This window comes from Hyla sarda, chromosome 9 (assembly GCF_029499605.1).
Source record: "Hyla sarda isolate aHylSar1 chromosome 9, aHylSar1.hap1, whole genome shotgun sequence".
NCBI classification, from domain to species: domain Eukaryota; kingdom Metazoa; phylum Chordata; class Amphibia; order Anura; family Hylidae; genus Hyla; species Hyla sarda.
Genome location: NC_079197.1, coordinates 17,679,992 through 17,704,340, shown reverse-complemented (window position 1 = coordinate 17,704,340; position 24,349 = coordinate 17,679,992). Strand labels below are relative to the sequence as shown.

General features: G+C 39.7%; 1 protein-coding gene across 12 annotated transcripts in view; it reads right to left on the bottom strand.

Moving 5' to 3' along the window:
- The window catches only part of LOC130291575 (semaphorin-3F-like), a 133,306-nt gene that overhangs the window by 25,774 nt on the left and 83,183 nt on the right, over nt 1-24,349 (bottom strand). For 5 of the 12 annotated variants that reach the window (XM_056540481.1, XM_056540483.1, XM_056540482.1 and 2 more), the window contains 6 exons: nt 13,903-14,063; nt 8,277-8,384; nt 8,101-8,163; nt 4,445-4,597; nt 926-1,019; nt 367-486 (listed from right to left, as the gene is read on the bottom strand). In XM_056540481.1, the coding sequence (XP_056396456.1) occupies nt 367-486; nt 926-1,019; nt 4,445-4,597; nt 8,101-8,163; nt 8,277-8,384; nt 13,903-14,063 (699 nt within the window). Of the gene's footprint in view, nt 1-366; nt 487-925; nt 1,020-4,444; nt 4,598-8,100; nt 8,164-8,276; nt 8,385-13,902; nt 14,064-23,158; nt 23,220-24,349 lie in introns of those variants that run through there. The other 7 variants (XM_056540491.1, XM_056540492.1, XM_056540490.1 and 4 more) reach the window with 5 other exon arrangements.

The window sequence follows — 24,349 nt, the reverse complement described above, 5'->3', positions numbered from 1 at the left end:
CTTTGGCTGTCCGGGCATGCTGGGAGTCGTAGTTTTGCAACAGCTGGAGGCACCCTGGTTGGGAAACACTGGGTTACATCTTCAGGTAAATCACAACTACATTGTCCCGCATGGCACAAGTTTATATCCTTCCTCTGTATAGGCTATAAACACATCCCTGGCTGTGCGTACAGAGATGACATTTTAATGTTCTTGATTCTGACCAGATCCTGCCATCTTCTCAGTACTGACACAAATCACATCTGCAACCATGTCACCAGCAGCCACATATTCATTCTGCCATATGGGTACGTTATACAGCAAAATCCTACAACTGTTCCTATAGGCACTTTTTATTCAAACAACAAAATGACAGAGACATTTTACCATTCAGCCAGCGAGAGTCATACTGCTCTGTGCGGATCGGAAGTCTGTGACCCATTGTACGGAAAATTGCAGAGTCCGTCCCCATGTAGTCCACCTGCACCCCAGCATACAGCACCCCATCTGAAACAGAATACATTATTATTTTTTTATTTTTAAATCAGATATTTTTATTAAAATTTAGAAACATTTTTTAAACATACAAAAAAAACTCCCCACAACTCACCCCCCCTCCCCGACAGTACCCCCCCCCCCCACATAAACATTCCGCCTCTTCCCCGCAAACTAAAAGCCTGCAACTATTATAGCAACACAATAAATGTATTAATTTATTTTATTATTATTATTTATAATATATAATAAAAACTATATAATATTATTTATATATTATTATTAATAATATACTAAACATTGAGTGTGTCGAACCGGACTTCCTCGCCATCAAGCTGGAGGACGCGCACAAATATAACAATCAAATAGAATACGTTTTTATAAGAGAATGGCTGTTGTTGATGGTAAATTGACTTATTAGTTGATGTGTCTGAAGGGTTTAGGAACTCACCAATAATAGTGGCCATGTTTTCTTGCTTGGGATCATAGGGGCACCTCCCTTTTCCGGATTCGTGAGAACCAGAAATAATTCGGAATACATAATCCTAGGACAGAGATGGAGAGTCATTTGTGTAGACAGGAGAGCCAACATGGGCAAGATTAAAGGAGAACAACAAAACAATGTTTCACCTCTGAATCACATTAAAAAGGATTTTCTCATTTGCCTTATTTTTTAGCTCATAGCATAGCAGAGCGTCCTCTCTCTTACTGCTTTAAAGGGGTATTCCAGGAAAAACTTTTTTTAACATATCATTTGGCTCCAGAAAGTTAAACAGATCTGTAAATTACTTCTATAAAAAAAAAAAAAAATCTTAATCCTTCCAATAATTATCAGCTGCTGAAGCTGAGTTGTTCTTTTCTGTCTGACAACAATGCTCTCTGCTGACACCTCTGTCTGTCTCGGCAACTGCACGAAGTAGGAGAGGTTTGCTTTGGGGATTTGCTTCTACTCTGGACAGTTCCCGAGACAGGTGTCATCAGAGAGAACTTAGAAAAGAACAACTCAACTTCAGCAGCTCATAAGTACTGAAAGGATTAAGATTTTTTTAAATAGAAGTAATTGATATATATAAAATAGATCCAATTGATATATATTTAAAAAAAAGGTGTTTTTTTTTCCTGGATAACCCCTTTAAGCAGGGCTCCTGCTCTGTGACTGACTCTTCAGACACATTGGTTGTGTGCAAGCTACTAGCACTTTGCATGACTCACTGACACGGTACAGCTTGCACACAAGCAGCAGCGCCTGTTTGTCTGAAGTGTTAATAAGGTTCTCGGCAGATAACGTCCCTCTCCTGCTCTGTGCATTAAGAACGTGTAACGTCAGCAGCAATGTAACAGCTGTAACATAAAATGGAGGCAAGTTTGAAAATCATAGATATTTACAAAAGTGTATAACTTTACATGCCCTACAATTTAAAAACTGATTATGGACATGGGTATACGGGGATAAAAATGCTCATAGGGTAACTTTTTTTTTAGATGGAAGGCAAAATAGCTACCTTTGGCCTCCATCTGGCCGGTAAACAATAGTATATATTGCAAAAAGATAAAAATTAAGTATGAAATAGTGTGGCAGACTACGTTACTTTATACCTTGAAATCCTTTAAATGAATACCATACCAGCCAACAGGCGAAGCATGTACGGCATCCATCACAGGTATGTGTTTAATGGATACCTTGAGATGCTCCAGTGACATCACTGCTCTATTTATGGACACTATTACTGGAGATTCCCGGGGTAGTGACATCCTTGCTTTTGTTTCTCCTCCGGAGGGGTGAGATTGATGACAGAAACATTTTACATTAAAATGCATGGCGGGCATCTGTCTGTGGTACCATTGTTCTGCTGGGAGCTCAGGAGGAGAAGACTGACTGGCTTCCCAGGGAGCTTTCATGATGTCACTGCCCATGTATCACCACATCTCTGAGGCCATCTACTGGGAGCGCATGATGTATCCCACTACCTTAATACCATTACAGTGGATACAGTCCAGCCTCCCATTGGAGCTATACGTTGGGAGCTCTCACAATGTATACCTCTTACCAGGGGCCTTAAAGGAGTACTCCACTGGAACATTTTTAAATTACTTCTATTAAAAAAAATCTTAATCCTTCCAGTGCTTATCAGCTGCTGTAAACTACAGAGGAAGTTCTTTTCTTTTTGTCTGAGCACAGTGCTCTCTGCTGACACCTCTGTCCATTTTAGGAACAGTCCAGAGTAGGAGCAAATCCCCATAGAAAACCTATCCTGCTCTGGACAGTTCCTGAAATGGACAGAGGTGTCAGCAGAGAGCACTGTGGTCAGGCAGAAAGGAAATTCAAAAAGAAAAGAACTTCCTGTGGATCATAACAGCAGCTGATAAGTACTGGAAGGATTAAGATTTTTTAATAGAAGTAATTTACAAATCTGTTTAACTTTCTGGAACCAGTTGATTAAAAAAGTTTTTTTTCCAGTGGAGTACCCCTTTAAACTGCAGAATACAACAGGAGGCAAGTGGATAAGAGTTAACAAAAACTCAGAACGTAAATTGATGACCCAATCCTCAGGAAAGGTCTTCATTAGTAGATCATGGGAGTCCGACTGCCAACAACCACTGCCGATCAGCTGTTTAAGGGTGCGTTCCCACCTGGCGTATACGCAGAGTATTTCATGCTGCGCAAAATTTAGGGCAGCAGCGGGAAATACGCTGCGTATTCCTTGCTCACTATACACACAGGGCTTTCCGCCGGAAAGCCCTGTGTGTATAGTGAGCAAGGAATACGCAGTATATTTCCCGCTGCTGCCTAAAATTTTGCGCAGCGTGATATATGCTGCGTATACGCCAGGTGGGAACGCAATCCCTGCTGCCTCTTCCATGTTTATCTGTGCGTATATCTGCATCAACAAATAATCTACATGTCAAACAACAGATTTGTCTGTATATTCAATATGGAGTTCCAGCAGGAAAATCCCCCGTGTGTGGACTGCCACCAACCATTCCTTTGATAGGAATGTATTTGGGATGCTTTGCCTGTAGTAACCACTGTCTGCCACAAGATGGCGCTACAATTCTAATGCTGAAAGTAAAACCTGTTAACGCTGTAAATAAGCTATGTAAGGCTGGGTTCACATCACGTTTTCTCCCATACGGGAGCGCATATGGCAGGGGGGAGCTGAAACCTCGCGCTCCCGTATGCCTTTCTATGCGCTCCCGTATGTAATTAGTTTCAATGAGCCGGCCGGAGTGAAACATTCGGTCCGGTCGGCTCATTTTTGCGCCGTATGCACTTTTTCACCAGACCTAAAACTGTGGTCCAACGAACATTTCACTCCGGCCGGCTCATTGAAATGAATTACATACGGGAGCGCATAGAAAGGCATACGGGAGCGCAAGGTTTCAGCTCCCCCCTGCCGTATGCGCTCCCGTATGGGAGAAAACGTGATGTGAACACAGCCTAAGGGTGCGTTCACACGCTCTCTGTTTTTGCGGGTTTTCCGCAGCGTATTAGAAAGGGGCGGGCTCTTCTCGGCTGTCCATAGCAGATTGTCCGCGGCAGAATTTATGCTGCGGAAAATCCACGCAAGCCCCATTGAAGTCAGTAGGGACTGCGGTGGATTTTCCGCAGCGTAAATTCCGCCGCGGACAATCTGCTATGGACAGCAGAGAAGAGCCCGCCCCTTTCAAATACGCTGCGGAAAACCCGCAAAAACAGAGAGGGTGTGAACGCACCCTAAAAGGGTAAACAGGCACTGATATTTTGAGGAAGCCATGAGGACAGTGTGAAAGTCCAGCTGTTGCAAAACTACAATCCCCAATATGCTCTGACATCCGAAGGCTGAATTGTGCTTACGCAACAGCTGGAAAGCCATAGAATGGGGAACAGCTGGAAAGCCACAGAATAGGATGTGAAGAAATATTATCAAAACCATTCAGAAAACTAGAGACATCTATTGTACACACAGAACTAGCGGATGAGTGACATCACCTGTCTCTCCCACAGCGATGTCACATTCCTCACCTCTGACCTCCAGCCCCGGTAGATAAGGGTGCACTGAGGCTGATAGGCACCTGTCCCACACGCGTAGAGATGTGTCCGGTTCAGCGGCTGAATGACACGCAGGTAGTTGGCGCACTCATCCTATAGGACAGGTAAGATAGGAGAGGTGAGAAGGTGACGGGACATGCAGTGCGAATATTAAAGGGGTACTCCGGTGGAAATTTATTTATTTATTTTTTTTAAATCAACTGGTGCCAGAAAGTTAAACAGATTTGTAAATTACTTCTATTAGAAAATCTTAATCCTTCCAGTACTTATTAGCTGCTGTATGCTACTGAGGAAATTCTTTTCTTTTTTGGATTTCTTTTCTGTCTGACCACAGTGCTCTCTGCTGACATCATGACCACAGTGCTCTCTGCTGACATCTCTGTCCATTTTGGGAACTGTCCAGAACAGGAACAAATCCCCATAGCAAACCTATGCTGCTCTGGACAGTTCCTGAAATGGACAGAGGTGTCAGCAGAGAGCACTGTGAACAGACAGAAAATAAATCCAAAAAAATAAAAGAATTTGTTCTGTAGTATACAGCAGCTAATAAGTACTGGAAGGATTAAGATTTTTTTTTTTAAATAAAAGTAATTTACAAATCTGTTTAACATTTTGGCACCAGTTGATTTAAAAAAAATGTTTTCCACCAGAGTACCCCCTTTAAGAAGAGAATCAGCAACAAACAATTACTAAGCAGAAGGCACAAAAAATACATATAATGTGGCAAAAGTATAAAATTATATTGAAGACAACTAAAATATGGCATAAGGAAGAGAAAAGTGATCAATTTTACAGGGCAGAGGGGAGTGTTTCCCAACCAGTGTGCTTCAAGCTATTGCAAAACTACAAATCCCAGCATGCCCAGACAGCCGAAGGCTGTCTGAGCATGCTGGAAGTTGTAGTTTTGCAATAGCTGAAGGCACACTGGTTGAGAAACAATGGCATAGCATGTCTTAAAGGGGTACTCTGGTCAACTGGTGCCAGAAAGTTAAACAGATTTGTAAATTACTAATCCTTCCAGTACTTATTAGCTGCTGAATACCACAGAGGAAATTCTTTTCTTTTTGGAACACAGTGCTCTCTGCTGACATCTCTGTCCATGTTAAGAACTGACCAGAGTCGGAGAAAATCCCCATAGAAAACATATGCTGCTCTGGACAGTTCCTAAAATGGACAGAGATGTCAGCAGAGAGCTCTGTGTTCCAAAAAGAAAAAAATTTCCTATGTAGTATTCAGCAGCTAATAAGTACTGGAAGGATTACGATTTTTGTAATAGAAGTAATTTACGAATCTGTTTAACTTTCTGGAGCCAGTTGATCTATAAAAAATTGTTTTTCCTGGATAACCCCTTTAATTTTCCAGTGTGCATAGCCACTTTATACAGATCAATCCAAAAAAAGAAGGGCCAGACAGTGATTGGAACATTTGCATGTTTTGTCCCACCATATTAGGGCAGTTTGAGGTAATACTATACTGTAGACTTGGCAATTGTAGAATGATGCAGCTGGCACTATCTGAACGCCTGTATAGCCGACTCACCCCCCGTGTGCGGCTGTATGGCGCCATCTCTGGCAGCGCGCTCTCTTTATTGATGGGGTAATATAGAGCGACGATTGTTTCGCAGGAACTACCTTCTTTAACTGGCTCCTACCTATTCCTACGCTGTAGAGAGTACCATCATCGCTTCCTTCTCTTCTTCGGTCAATACTATATTCTCCCTCCTCATTTTCTGACACCCTTTAAAGGGGTACTCCGGTGGGAAACATTTTTTTTTTTTAAATCAACTGGTGCCAGAAAGTTAAACAGATTTGTAATTGACTTCTATTAAAAAATCTTCACCCTTCCAGTACCTATTAGCAGCTGTATGCTACCGAGGAAATGATTTTCTTTTTAAATATCTTTTTTGTCTTGACCACAGTGCTCTCTACTGACACCTCTGTCCCGTTTCAGGAACTGTCCAGAGCAGCATAGGTTTGCAATGGGGATTTTCTCCTGCTCTGGACAGTTCCTGATACGGGCATCAGGTGTCAGCAGAGAGCACTGTGGTCAAGACAATAAAGAAATTCAAAAAGAAAAGAATTTCCTCTGTAGCATACAGCTGCTAAAAAGTAAAGGAAGGGCAAAGATTTTTTAATAGAAGTCATTTACAAATCTGTTTAACTTTCTGGCACCAGTTGATTTGAAAAAAAGAAATTTGTTTTCCACCGAAGTACCCCTTTAATGTATAAAAAGCTAGCCTTGACAATAAGTCGTGATATCAAAGGTCACATTTAAAGGACACCTATCACTTTAAAGGGTTTGTCCAGTGACAGAATAGATGAAATGAAAAGTAACTTATTGCAGGGGGTTCGACCGCTGGGACCAACCCTCCCCCCCACGATTTCCAGAACCGGACCCCGGCTCCCAGTGAAGTGCACTTGCAGTAGACGGCATGTGCTCTATTCATTTCTATGGAAGCGCCAAAGATGGCAGATTGCTGTACTTGGGTCTCTTTGGCGCTCTCATAGAACTGAACGATGCCCATGCCATCTACCGCAAGCGTGTCAGGGTCCCGTTCCAGAGATCGCGGGATAGGGGATCAGATCAGTGGACAATCCCTTTAAAGGGGTACTCCAGGGGAAAACAGATTTGTATATTACTTCTATTGAAAAAAAATCTTAATCCTTCCAGTACTTATTAGCTGCTTAATACTACAGAGGAAATTCTTTTCTTTTTGGAACACAGAGCTCTCTGCGGACATCTCAAGCACAGTGCTCTCTGCTGACATCTCTGTCCATTTTAAGAACTGTCCAGAGTAGGATAAAAAAAATCCCCATAGCAAACCTATGCTGCTCTGGACAGTTCCTAAAATGGACAGAGATGTCAGCAGAGAGCACTGTGCTCGTGATGTCAGCAGAGAGCTCTGTGTTCCAAAAAGAAAAGAATTTCCTCTGTAGTATTCAGCAGCTAATATGTACTGGAAGGATTAAGATTTTTTAATAGAAGTAATTTACAAATCTGTTTAACTTTCTGGCACCAGTTGATTAAAAAAAATAAAAATAAAAATAAAATAAAAAGTTTTCCACTTTTCCATCTCTGTCATTTTAGAGATTAGTAGGAGTCTCAGCACCAGGACCCTCACCGATCAAAACGTAAGACGTGTCACTATGATAGGTGTGAAGTTTGTTAAAGTGATAGGTAACCTTTAACCTCAGTAAATTTAGGAAGGGCATGCTGGGAAAAGGCCGGAGATCATGAGGCCTTGTGCCCAGCATATTGCAAAACTCTTGAATCCATGCTATGGAAAGTAGCGCTAATTCAATACTTCATCTTGCGCTTCCCGTGCATTGTTCCTGTGGGTACAGTTTCACGTCTCAGATACCTTGGAACATCACTTTTCCGTAGAATATATATTGCAGCACGACACATCAATGTTACACAGAGAGCCTATTTGGACTTTTATATACCTTTTTATGCGGCTACAATGTTTTTCCCCCCATAAAGATTAACCTAAGACATGTGAGAAAATGGCCCATAAAGTCTTGTGAAGCGGCTGTGCGTGTTTGCACTTAAATAGAGATTATAAGTACAGTATAAGGACGGACTCGTATACTCACTGCACGTCCCCTCCCGGCCATGAGACATTCCTTTTGCCGACTCGGGGCAGCGGGCCAATGAATCTGACAGTGAGAAAAGAGAACAGTCACTAACCATATTAGAAGAATACTTAGGGGGGAGATGAACCCTATTACCAGCAGATTATAAATACAACTTTATAGTAGTGTTTCCTAACCAAGGTGCCTCCTGCTGTTGCAAAACTACAACTCCCAGCATGCCCGGACATCCCCCTCCCGGCCATGAGACATTCCTTTTGCCAACTCGGGGCAGCGGGCCAATGAATCTGACAGTGAGAAAAGAAAACAGTCACTAACCATCTTAGAAGAATACTTAGGGGGGAGATGAACCCTATTACCAGCAGATTATAAATACAACTTTATAGTAGTGTTTCCTAACCAAGGTGCCTCCTGCTGTTGCAAAACTACATCTCCCAGCATGCCCGGACAGCCGTTGGCTGTCCGGGCATGCTGGGAGTTGTAGTTTTGCAACAGCTGGAGGCACCTTGGTTAGGAAACATTTCTAAAAAGTCTACATATATTCCCTTTTTGCTTTCTGGTATCTTGTGGACACATTTCTGTGGCTAGAATTTGACCTCAATGCAAGATGATAATCTGACCTCAATGGATATGGGTAACGCTGGGCACCTAGTAGACACCATGGGGGGACATGTATCATTATTTGTGTATGGTAGAAGCAGTTTACCCCTTTTCCTGAATTCTAAATTATGTGCAGAAGCGCTAAATTTATCAATCAAGCGCAATGAGCTTCATAAATTGTGGGTAAATATAATCATCTCCTCAATCCACTCTTTGTAAAATAGAATCGATGATTTAGAGCATCTTGCTACGTTAAGTCCAAGATGGCATTTATTTGCGCAAAAAAAAACAGCACGTGCGGCAAAATTTTTGGTGTAAAAGGAAAAGTACGCAGTTAATAAATCCATGCGTACTATAGATGTTACTCCAAAGTACCCCGATTTGGCCACATCTGGAGGACATGCTCTACCAAAACGTGCGCAAAAAAATGCGCAAAAAAGGGGCTTGCGCAAAATTTTGCGCAAAAAAAAAAAAATACACACAAAACAGGGGTAAAATCTTTGATACATGTCCCCCCCATGTGTGGTCACCCTCCACCCACGTTCATAGTGCCTCAGGGTTAGAGGATCTCGTCGTTACGATGTGACAAGTTGCATCCTAATCTTGTGGGTGTTTCACACGTGGTAATAGAACAACGCAATAAATCACACAAAAAGACAACTCCCTTATTTTCTTTCACTGAAGTACCAGCAAAGGAAAATAACACTTTACTTCTCCAAAGCAGACATTTTCCATACATGATATCAGGGCTGTTGAGTCGGAGTCGAGGAGTCGGACGAAATTTTGGGTACCTGGAGTCGAAGTCGGCAAACAATGCACCGACTCCGACTCCTTCCTACTAAATTTAGATTGGAATAAAAAAATATAAAAAAGCAAGTTTGAATGTCCCAATTCACTAAAAATTATAATTAATGAATTATCTACTGTAAGAATAAAGACCAATGCATGCAGTGCCTCACGTAACCGCAAAACGAACACATTAAGTGACCGTGAAGAAGCTTTTCATGTGCTTCACTATATGGCACGCAACGCACAATTAGGAGCGGCAATACTTATACTTTACATAGTGTTGTGTTCTGCTGTTACAGGGAACCCATGGGTAACCTAGCCTCTCACTGATAAGGGATTAAGGAAATATGTTTTTTGCAGGACTAGAGACACTTTTATAAGTGAAGGGAATGGAGGGTCAATAGTTCAAGACTGAAGCTGTAAACCATTGGAAAAACTGCTGCCATTCAGCTAAGGCTATAAAAACTTGTAAACTCCGATTGTTAGCTTAAAGGGGTTATCCAGGAAAAAACTTTTTTTTTTTTACATATTAACTGGTTCCAGAAAGTTAAACAGATTTGTAAATCACTTCTATTAAAAAATCTCAATTCTTTCAGTACTTATGAGCTTCTGAAGTTAAGGTGGTTCTTTTCTGTCTAAGTGATCTCTGATGACACGTGTCTCGGGAACTGCCCAGTTTAGAAGCAAATCCCCATAGCAAACCTCTTCTAAACTGGGCGGTTCCCGAGACACGTGTCATCAGAGAGCACTTAGACAGAAAAGAACAACCTTAACTTCAGAAGCTCCTAAGTAATTAAAGGATTAAGATTTTTAAATAGAAGTAATTTACAAATCTGTTTAACTTTCTGGAGCCAGTTGATATATAAAAAAAGTTTTTTCCTGGATAACCCCTTTAAACTTTAAACATGACTATGGGATTCTACTCATGTTTTATAATAAATTCCCCTTTCTGGATCCTCCCACTGCCCTATCTTCAGCAGCAGATCAGCACACAAAAAGGAAAAGGCAGCAGCTTCTGCCCAATTACCTCTCTCTGCTAGAAGAGCTTAGAAGAACTTGGTGGAACAGCTTCTTGGATTCAACTGTAAGTGTTTATAAATACATTTGCATATTAATACAGAGGAGTCAGAGTCGGGGAGTCGGAAGTACAAAAAACTGTGAAGTTGGAGTCGGAACATTTATCTACCGATTCCAAAGCCCTGCATGATATGTACATGCTGAGATGTTATTGTTATCTATAAAACATTGTCTGGCTGGGTGGGAATGTGGCTGATCCCTTATATCTAGGTATAACCATGATGAAGCTCTGAAGTCTGTGTCATGTGACCAGGACATATCACAACCCAATCTCCCATAGGGTACCCAGGGTTATCCAAATTCACAACAATTCTAATTCACTTTACAGCTGACGCCCCTCAGGGACTAATTAATTCTACCAGGGATACCCTTTTAAAACTTCACTTTTATTTCTACTATTAACACATTTAAAATATTTTGAATTATTTAAAGGGGTACTCAGGTGGAAAACTTTTTTTTTCTTTTTTTAAATTAACTGGTGCCAGAAAGTTAAACAGATTTGTAAATTACTTCTATTAAAAAATCTTAATCCTTCCAGTACTTATTAGCTGCTGAATACTACAGAGGAAATTCATTTCTTTTTGGAACACAGTGCTCTCTGCTGAATCATGAGCACAGTGCTCTCTGCTGACATCTCTGTCCATTTTAGGAACTGTCCAGAGCAGCATGTGTTTGCTATGCGGATTTTCTCCTACTCTGAACAGTTCTTAAAATGGACAGAGATGTCAGCAGAGAGCACTGTGCTCGTGATGTCAGCAGAGAGCTCTGTGTTTCAAAAAGAAAAAAGAAAAGTACTGGAAGGAATAAGATTTTTTTATAGAAGTAATTTACAAATCTGTTTAACTTTCTGGCACCAGTTGATTTAAAAATAAAAATAAAAGTTTTCCACCGGAGTACCCCTTTAATAGTAGAAATAGAAGTGAAGTTTTAAAAGGGTATCCCTAGTAGAGGGAATTAGTTCCTGAGGGGCATCAGCCCTAAAGGGAATTGGAACTGTTGTGAAATGTGACCAGGACAGACTCATAATGTAAGTCTATGGGGCTGTCCTGGACTCATGGAAATAGAGCAGTGCGGAGAGGCACGCGGCCGTGCACTTCTCTCGCAGCTTGTTCTTGTGAACTTAGACCCTCACCGATAAAAACGTTTGACGTGCTTAGGATGGTTGCCAATCTTATTAAATTGCCTTTTTATTTTGCAGCCAAGTGACAAGCAAATAGGTACTGTGGCAATTGAGCAGTTTGGCTCCGCCTCTTTGACACTTGGCTGAGAACTAAAAAGTATTTTTTTAAAGCTTTTATACCTTGACAGCTATCCAACCATGTATACGGCTTAGTAGCAAATAGAGATGATAGATTCCCTTTAAGCTGGCTTTACACATAAAAAGGGGTGGTCCGGTGAAAAACAACTTATCTCCTAGCCACAGTATAGGCAATATGTGTCTGATCACAGGGGTCCCAGCGGCCGGACGCCCCGCGAACGGACACTTATTTCCTGAATGGGCCCCTGCTATCTGAGAGGAGCAAGTGCTGCAGACGGCACAAGCTCCATTCATTCTCTATGGGAGTGCCGAAGAGACCTGAGTGCTGTACTCGGGCACCTCTGGCGCTTCCACAGAAATAAATGGAGCACGTGCCGTCTGCAGCTCTCGCTCCTCTCAGAGAGCAGGAGCCCGTTCTGGAGATCATGGGGGGTCCCAGCAGTCTGACCCTCGCAATCAGACACTTATTCTTTAACCTGTGGATAGGGGATACGTTTTTTTCGCCAGACCACCCCTTTAAAGAGCTGTCAGCTAACTACCCGATCGACATGCACACCTCATTTATTATGAATGTGTTCTCTATGAAGAAAGGGGAGTAAGCTGCTGTCAGACTCTTGTAATGGTGGCTTATCTTCCCCGAGAACAAAGGATGGGCCGTATTAAAATCAGACTGCTAGATTCAGGGGTCGCCCATACACATTAGATGGCAGGCTGGTTTAGACAAAATCAGTGACTGCATCCGCAATATATCTAATGTGTATTGTGAGAAATAAATTACATTAAGACATCTATACACAATTCTGGATTACTTAATATTATGACTCATCAGACAGCTACTTCTTAAAGGGGTATGCCGGTGGAAAACAAATGTTTTCAAACCAGCTGTTTTCAAACCAACTTCTATTTAAAAATCTTAATCCTTCCAGTACTTATCAGCTGCTGTCAGAGGAAGTTGTGTAGTTCTTTCTAGTCTGATCACAGTGCTCTCTGCTACCACCTCTGTCTGTGTCAGGAACTGTCCAGTACAGGAGAGCTTTGCTATGGGGATTTGCACCTGCTCTGGACAGTTCCTGACACGGACAGAAGTGTCAGCATAGAGCACTGTAGTCAAACTAGAAAGAACTACACAACTTCCTCTGGAGCATACAGCAGCTGATAAGTACTGGAAGGATTAAGGATTTTTATATATAAAACTAATGTACAAATCAGTTTAACTTTCTAGCACCAGTTGATTTGAAAAAAAAATATTTTCCATCAGGGTACCCCTTAATAATAATAATACATAACCACATTTATGTACTTACCTTCTCTCCAGCAGCACATAGTGAACTGGGCTCTAGGGGCAGCACTTTACTCAAAAGTCACTAAGTGTGAGCCCTGTGTTTCCCAACCAGTGTGTCATCTAGCTTTTGAAAAACTACAACTCCCAGCATGTCTGGACAGCAAAGGCTGTCCAGACATGATGGGAGTTGTAGTTTTGCAACAGCTGGAGGCACACTGGTTGGGAAACGCTGCTGTAAGACATGACGAGCTGCAGTAGTATAGAATACTGTGTAGTATCGGCTTATGATGGATACTCTGCTTGTTATAGCTTTCACTGTATATTCCAACTTCTGTAATCCAGGCGCCTTTTCTTCTGATCCCTAACAACCTGCAGCGACTCTCTCACCATCTGCATCCATCTATTTCTACTTCAGCACTTGCTATCATCTATCATGCTGCAGCTTCGTGAGCCCAGACGGCAGATGACAAGACCCCAAGCTGAAATCATTACTTTAATATTCCTCCCCTGATATTACTGAGTACACTCAAATGACTATAATACGTCTTCCAATGATTTAATACCAAGTCAAATTAACATCTTCAAGGTCTCTCTATGTGTTTTTACCCTAAAATGTCCGACCCTACAGATTACAATAATAACCTTGCAGGAGCCATAACAGGAAGGGGATGATTTGTAGCGTCTGGGATTAGTGGGAATCCTTATCTCAGATTCCTAATTCTGTAATTTATAATGTAACAATCCTGAACGTTTTGCTTTAGTGTCTTGCGGTAGGAATTTCTCCAGTTTCTGGGCTTACAATTAAGGGCTCCCGATTGATGTTGCCAAGGTCCATTGACACCAGGTAGTCGCGGCTCCCTACGTACATGCGGTCCTGGTCCTGGTCTAGGAGGAGGATCCGATAATCGCTGGTGTTGAAGCCAAAGCTGAAGAAACGAGCCGTGCGAGACTCCATGAGCTCTGCGGGGAGAGAGCGACAGAAACAATACATTTATATTATCAGCAAATACGGATATGAGAATTGTTTAAAAAAAATTCAGTTTATGGAAAACCTAACAAAAAGGTTTTTAGTAAAAATCACAGTTGAATTACTATATATGTTATTGGATACAGATACCAAAAGAAGGGACACTGTTTCCTACAGTCATCAAGAGACACATTACTGTACAGCCGGCTATACACTAAATATATAAGACACACATGTTACAATACAGCCAGCCATACAAGAGCCATATAGAGCCATGGTACTATACAGTCAGCCATATACAATACAGCCAGCCATACAAGAGACATAGTACTATACAGTCAGCCATACATCACATACAAGAGACATAGTACTATACAGTCAGCCATATACTACATACAAGAGACATAGTACTATACAGTCAGCCATATACTACATACAAGAGACATAGTACTATACAGTCAGCCATATATCACATACAAGAGACATAGTACTATACAGTCAGCCATACATTACATACAAGAGACATAGTACTATACAGTCAGCCATACATCACATACAAGAGACATAGTACTATACAGTCAGCCATATACTACATACAAGAGACATAGTACTATACAGTCAGTCATACATTACATACAAGAGACATAGTACTATACAGTCAGCCATATATCACATACAAGAGACATAGTACTATACAGTCAGCCATACATTACATACAAGAGACATAGTACTATACAGTCAGCCATATATCACATACAAGAGACATAGTACTATACAGTCAGCCATACATCACATACAAGAGACATAGTACTATACAGTCAGCCATACTACATACAAGAGACATAGTACTATACAGTCAGCCATACATTACATACAAGAGACATAGTACTATACAGTCAGTCATATACTACATACAAGAGACATAGTACTATACAGTCGGCCATACATTACATACAAGAGACATAGTACTATACAGTCAGCCATACATCACATACAAGAGACATAGTACTATACAGTCAGCCATATTCTACATACAAGAGACATAATACTATACAGTCAGCCATATACTACATACAAGAGACATAGTACTATACAGTCAGCCATATACTACATACAAGAGACATAGTACTATACAGTCAGCCATATACTACATACAAGAGACATGGTACTATACAGTCAGCCATACATCACATACAAGAGACATAGTACTATACAGTCAGTCATACATTACATACAAGAGACATAGTACTATACAGTCAGCCATATACTACATACAAGAGACATAGTACTATATAGTCAGCCATATACTACATACAAGAGACCTAGTACTATACAGTCAGCCATACATCACATACAAGAGACATAGTACTATACAGTCAGCCATACATCACATACAAGAGACATAGTACTATACAGTCAGCCATACATTACATACAAGAGACATAGTACTATACAGTCAGCCATACATCACATACAAGAGACATAGTACTATACAGTCAGCCATACACTACATACAAGAGACATAGTACTACACAGTCAGCCATACATCACATACAAGAGACATAGTACTATACAGTCAGCCATACATCACATACAAGAGACATAGTACTATACAGTCAGCCATACACTACATACAAGAGACATAGTACTATACAGTCAGCCATACTACATACAAGAGACATAGTACTATACAGTCAGCCATATACTACATACAAGAGACATAGTACTATACAGTCAGCCATACATCACATACAAGAGACATAGTACTATACAGTCAGCCATACATTACATACAAGAGACATAGTACTATACAGTCAGCCATACATCACATACAAGAGACATAGTACTATACAGTCAGCCATACACTACATACAAGAGACATAGTACTACACAGTCAGCCATACATCACATACAAGAGACATAGTACTATACAGTCAGCCATACATCACATACAAGAGACATAGTACTATACAGTCAGCCATACACTACATACAAGAGACATAGTACTATACAGTCAGCCATACATCACATACAAGAGACATAGTACTATACAGTCAGCCATACACTACATACAAGAGACATAGTACTATACAGTCAGCCATATACTACATACAAGAGACATAGTACTATACAGTCAGTCATATATTACATACAAGAGACATAGTACTATACAGTCAGCCATATACTACATACAAGAGACATAGTACTATACAGTCAGACATACATCACATACAAGAGACATAGTACTATACAGTCAGCCATACACTACATACAAGAGACATAGTACTATACAGTCAGCCATACATCACATACAAGAGACATAGTACTATACAGTCAGCCATACACTACATACAAGAGACATAGTACTATACAGTCAGCCATATACTACATACAAGAGACATAGTACTATACGGTCGGCCATACATTACATACAAGAGACATAGTACTATACAGTCAGCCATATACTACATACAAGAGACATAGTACTATACAGTCAGCCATATATCACATACAAGAGACATAGTACTATACAGTCAGCCATACATTACATACAAGAGACATAGTACTATACAGTCAGCCATACATCACATACAAGAGACATAGTACTATACAGTCAGCCATATACTACATACAAGAGACATAGTACTATACAGTCAGTCATACATTACATACAAGAGACATAGTACTATACAGTCAGCCATATATCACATACAAGAGACATAGTACTATACAGTCAGCCATACATTACATACAAGAGACATAGTACTATACAGTCAGCCATACATCACATACAAGAGACATAGTACTATACAGTCAGCCATACTACATACAAGAGACATAGTACTATACAGTCAGCCATACATTACATACAAGAGACATAGTACTATACAGTCGGCCATACATTACATACAAGAGACATAGTACTATACAGTCAGCCATACATCACATACAAGAGACATAGTACTATACAGTCAGCCATATTCTACATACAAGAGACATAATACTATACAGTCAGCCATATACTACATACAAGAGACATAGTACTATACAGTCAGCCATATACTACATACAAGAGACATAGTACTATACAGTCAGCCATATACTACATACAAGAGACATGGTACTATACAGTCAGCCATACATCACATACAAGAGACATAGTACTATACAGTCAGTCATACATTACATACAAGAGACATAGTACTATACAGTCAGCCATATACTACATACAAGAGACATAGTACTATATAGTCAGCCATATACTACATACAAGAGACCTAGTACTATACAGTCAGCCATACATCACATACAAGAGACATAGTACTATACAGACAGCCATACATCACATACAAGAGACATAGTACTATACAGTCAGCCATACACTACATACAAGAGACATAGTACTATACAGTCAGCCATACATCACATACAAGAGACATAGTACTATACAGTCAGCCATACACTACATACAAGAGACATAGTACTATACAGTCAGCCATATACTACATACAAGAGACATAGTACTATACAGTCAGTCATATATTACATACAAGAGACATAGTACTATACAGTCAGCCATATACTATATACAAGAGACATAGTACTATACAGTCAGCCATACTACATACAAGAGACATAGTACTATACAGTCAGCCATACTACATACAAGAGACATAGTACTATACAGTCAGCCATATACTACATACAAGAGACATAGTACTATACAGTCAGCCATACACTACATACAAGAGACATAGTACTATACAGTCAGCCATATACTACATACAAGAGACATAGTACTATACAGTCAGCCATACTACATACAAGAGACATAGTACTATACAGTCAGCCATATACTACATACAAGAGACATAGTACTATACAGTCAGCCATACTACATACAAGAGACATAGTACTATACAGTCAGCCATACTACATACAAGAGACATAGTACTATACAGTCAGCCATATACTACATACAAGAGACATAGTACTATACAGTCAGCCATATACTACATACAAGAGACATAGTACTATACAGTCAGCCATACTACATACAAGAGACATAGTACTATACAGTCAGCCATACTACATACAAGAGACATAGTACTATACAGTCAGCCATATACTACATACAAGAGACATAGTACTATACAGTCAGCCATACATCACATACAAGAGACATAGTACTATACAGTCAGCCATATACTACATACAAGAGACATAGTACTATACAGTCAGCCATACATTACATACAAGAGACATAGTACTATACAGTCAGCCATATACTACATACAAGAGACATAGTACTATACAGTCAGTCATATATTACATACAAGAGACATAGTACTATACAGTCAGTCATACATTACATACAAGAGACATAGTACTATACAGTCAGCCATACATCACATACAAGAGACATAGTACTATACAGTCAGCCATACTACATACAAGAGACATAGTACTATACAGTCAGCCATACATTACATACAAGAGACATAGTACTATACAGTCGGCCATACATTACATACAAGAGACATAGTACTATACAGTCAGCCATACATCACATACAAGAGACATAGTACTATACAGTCAGCCATATACTACATACAAGAGACATAGTACTATACAGTCAGCCATATACTACATACAAGAGACATAGTACTATACAGTCAGCCATATACTACATACAAGAGACATAGTACTATACAGTCAGCCATACTACATACAAGAGACATAGTACTATACAGTCAGCCATACATCACATACAAGAGACATAGTACTATACAGTCAGCCATATACTACATACAAGAGACATAGTACAATACAGTCAGTCATATACTACATACAAGAGACATAGTACTATACAGTCAGCCATACATCACATACAAGAGACATAGTACTATACAGTCAGCCATACATCACATACAAGAGACATAGTACTATACAGTCAGCCATACATCACATACAAGAGACATAGTACTATACAGTCAGCCATATACTACATACAAGAGACATAGTACTATACAGTCAGCCATACATTACATACAAGAGACATAGTACTATACAGTCAGCCATACACTACATACAAGAGACATAGTACTATACAGTCAGCCATATACTACATACAAGAGACATAGTACTATACAGTCAGCCATACATTACATACAAGAGACATAGTACTATACAGTCAGCCATATACTACATACAAGAGACATAGTACTATACAGTCAGTCATATATTACATACAAGAGACATAGTACTATACAGTCAGCCATATACTACATACAAGAGACATAGTACTATACAGTCAGCCATACTACATACAAGAGACATAGTACTATACAGTCAGCCATACTACATACAAGAGACATAGTACTATACAGTCAGCCATATACTACATACAAGAGACATAGTACTATACAGTCAGCCATACACTACATACAAGAGACATAGTACTATACAGTCAGCCATATACTACATACAAGAGACATAGTACTATACAGTCAGCCATACTACATACAAGAGACATAGTACTATACAGTCAGCCATACTACATACAAGAGACATAGTACTATACAGTCAGCCATATACTACATACAAGAGACATAGTACTATACAGTCAGCCATACTACATACAAGAGACATAGTACTATACAGTCAGCCATATACTACATACAAGAGACATAGTACTATACAGTCAGCCATATACTACATACAAGAGACATAGTACTATACAGTCAGCCATATACTAAATACAAGAGACATAGTACTATACAGTCAGCCATACATCACATACAAGAGACATAGTACTATACAGTCAGCCATATACTACATACAAGAGACATAGTACTATACAGTCAGCCATACATTACATACAAGAGACATAGTACTATACAGTCAGCCATATACTACATACAAGAGACATAGTACTATACAGTCAGCCATACATCACATACAAGAGACATAGTACTATACAGTCAGCCATACATTACATACAAGAGACATAGTACTATACAGTCAGTCATATACTACATACAAGAGACATAGTACTATACAGTCAGTCATACATTACATACAAGAGACATAGTACTATACAGTCAGCCATATACTACATACAAGAGACATAGTACTATACAGTCAGCCATATACTACATACAAGAGACATAGTACTATACAGTCAGCCATATACTACATACAAGAGACATAGTACTATACAGTCAGCCATATACTACATACAAGAGACATAGTACTATACAGTCAGCCATACATTACATACATGAGACATAGTACTATACAGTCGGCCATACATTACATACAAGAGATATAGTACTCTACAGTCAGCCATATACTACATACAAGAGACATAGTACTATACAGTCAGCCATATACTACATACAAGAGACATAGTACTATACAGTCAGCCATATACTACATACAAGAGACATGGTACTATACAGTCAGCCATACATCACATACAAGAGACATAGTACTATACAGTCAGCCATACATCACATACAAGAGACATAGTACTATACAGTCAGCCATATACTACATACAAGAGACATAGTACTATACAGTCAGCCATATACTACATACAAGAGACATAGTACTAAACAGTCAGCCATACATCACATACAAGAGACATAGTACTATACAGTCAGCCATACATTACATACAAGAGACATAGTACTATACAGTCAGCCATACACTACATACAAGAGACATAGTACTATACAGTCAGCCATATACTACATACAAGAGACATAGTACTATACAGTCAGCCATACATTACATACAAGAGACATAGTACTATACAGTCAGCCATACACTACATTCAAGAGACATAGTACTATACAGTCAGCCATATACTACATACAAGAGACATAGTACTATACAGTTAGCCATACACTACATACAAGAGACATAGTACTATACAGTCAGTCATACATTACATACAAGAGACATAGTACTATACAGTCAGCCATATACTACATACAAGAGACATAGTACTATACAGTCAGTCATACATTACATACAAGAGACATAGTACTATACAGTCAGCCATATACTACATACAAGAGACATAGTACTATACAGTCAGTCATACATTACATACAAGAGACATAGTACTATACAGTCAGCCATACTACATACAAGAGACATAGTACTACACAGTCAGCCATACATCACATACAAGAGACATAGTACTATACAGTCATCCATACTACATACAAGAGACATAGTACTATACAGTCAGCCATACTACATACAAGAGACATAGTACTATACAGTCAGCCATATACTACATACAAGAGACCTAGTACTATACAGTCAGCCATACACTGCATACAAGAGACATAGTACTATACAATCAGCCATATACTACATACAAGAGACATAGTACTATACAATCAGCCATATACTACATACAAGAGACATAGTACTATACGGTCGGCCATACATTACATACAAGAGACATAGTACTATACAATCAGCCATATACTACATACAAGAGACATAGTACTATACAGTCAGCCATACACTACATACAAGAGACATAGTACTATACAGTCAGCCATATACTACATACAAGAGACATAGTACTATACAGTCAGCCATACACTACATACAAGAGACATAGTACTATACAGTCAGCCATACATTACATACAAGAGACATAGTACTATACAGTCAGCCATACACTACATACAAGAGACATAGTACTATACAGTCAGCCATATACTACATACAAGAGACATAGTACTATACAGTCAGCCATACACTACATACAAGAGACATAGTACTATACAGTCAGCCATATACTACATACAAGAGACATAGTACTATACAGTCAGCCATACTACATACAAGAGACATAGTACTATACAGTCAGCCATACATCACATACAAGAGACATAGTACTATACAGTCAGCCATACACTACATACAAGAGACATAGTACTATACAGTCAGCCATACATCACATACAAGAGACATAGTACTATACAGTCAGCCATACACTACATACAAGAGACATAGTACTATACAGTCAGCCATATACTACATACAAGAGACATAGTACTATACAGTCAGCCATACATTACATACAAGAGACATAGTACTATACAGTCAGCCATACTACATACAAGAGACATACTACTATACAGTCAGCCATATACTACATACAAGAGACATAGTACTATACAGTCAGCCATATACTACATACAAGAGACATAGTACTATACAGTCAGCCATATACTACATACAAGAGACATAGTACTATACAGTCGGCCATACATTACATACAAGAGACATAGTACTATACAGTCAGCCATATACTACATACAAGAGACATAGTACTATACAGTCGGCCATACATTACATACAAGAGACATAGTACTATACAGTCAGCCATACACTACATACAAGAGACATAGTACTATACAGTCGGCCATACATTACATACAAGACATAGTACTATACAGTCAGCCATATACTACATACAAGAGACATAGTACTATACAGTCAGCCATATACTACATACAAGAGACATAGTACTATACAGTCGGCCATACATTACATACAAGAGACATAGTACTATACAATCAGCCATATACTACATACAAGAGACATAGTACTATACAGTCAGCCATACATCACATACAAGAGACATAGTACTATACAGTCAGCCATATACTACATACAAGAGACATAGTACTATACAGTCAGCCATATACTACATACAAGAGACAGAGCACCATACAGCTGGGCATACACTTTATATATCAGGAAGATGCTTCTGTACAGTCGTCCATACACTCAGCAAACAACGTCCATGGAACCGTATAGCCAACCATATATTCTACATACAAGATACTAGGTACATACAGAACTGTGGTGCTGTATAGCTGCCCGTAAACCAAACATTATATTGTCGTGGTACCATACAGCCTTCCGTATAACCTTTGTATAACCTCTGTATAACAGTCCATACATGCAGAACCCAATACACAAGCCTGACACAAATGAACAAATACACCTGTACAGTAGATTGTACATTCCCCTTTAATCTGCAGGATACCTGTAATGGTGACAGGCGTCGTGTCCCGCCAGACAGACCTATACATCATGAAGATCACAATCTCTGCCCTTGCTGCAATATTAAATTTTTTTTTTTACCTACACATTTATATTAAATTATTCATGTGGATACGGGTCTCCGCGCCGGGGGTTGTTTTCTCATCATAACATTTGGAGGGTGGCAGCTGCCGTATAAATACCCAGCTATGTTAAAACTGTTGTAATAAAAGCCAGCAGCTATATTCACTCTGATAATGTGGAGCAATCCATTAGCGGAAATATGTGCGCCTTACTGTTAAGTAACATACACCCCGGCTCTGGATCACTGGAGATAGAGGAGCGCGGTCGGCTGTATCTACTACGCAAATTCCTCCGATATCCCCCGAGGTCTTACAAATTGATTCCCCGAAGTGCGATTCAAATCTCACATTAATTCTATTTAGTCCTTCGCTCTCGTCCTCTGATCCCCGGGGAACACTGTACCGGAACGGTGAAGGTTTCGGACTCAATTCCTCCTGTATCACAATTATCCGGTGTAATGTTCTGCATTAACTTGCACATATGCGATTATGCGCTAACCCCGGACGCAGGTCACATCTTTTCCGTACAAGTGGTGGTTCTTACTTGAGCTTAAAGGGGAACTCCAGTGGAAAACATTTTTTTTTTTTTTAAATCAACTGGTGCCAGAAAGTTAAACAGATTTGTAAATAAATAACTTCTATTAAAAAATCTTAATCCTTCCAGTACTTATTAGCTGCTGAATACTACAGAGGAAATTATTTTCTTTTTGGAACACAGTGCTCTCTGCTGACATCACGAGCACAGAGCTCTCTGCTGACATCTCTGTCCATTTTAGGAACTGACCAGAGCAGCATATGTTTTCTATGGGGATTTTCTCCTACTCTGGACAGTTCTTAAAATGGACAGAGATGTCAGCAGAGAGCACTGTGCTCGTGATGTCAGCAGAGAGTTCTGTGTTCCAAAGAAAAGAATTTCCTCTGTAGTATTTAGCAGCTAATAAGTACTGGAAGGATTAAGATTTACAAATCTGTTTAACTTTCTGGCACCAGTTGATTTAAAAAAAAAAAAAAAAAAAGTTTTTCACCGGAGTACCCCTTTAATGGAGTGTTTCCCAACCAGAGTGCCTCCAGCTGTTGCAAAACTACAACTCCCAGCATGCCCGGACAGCCGA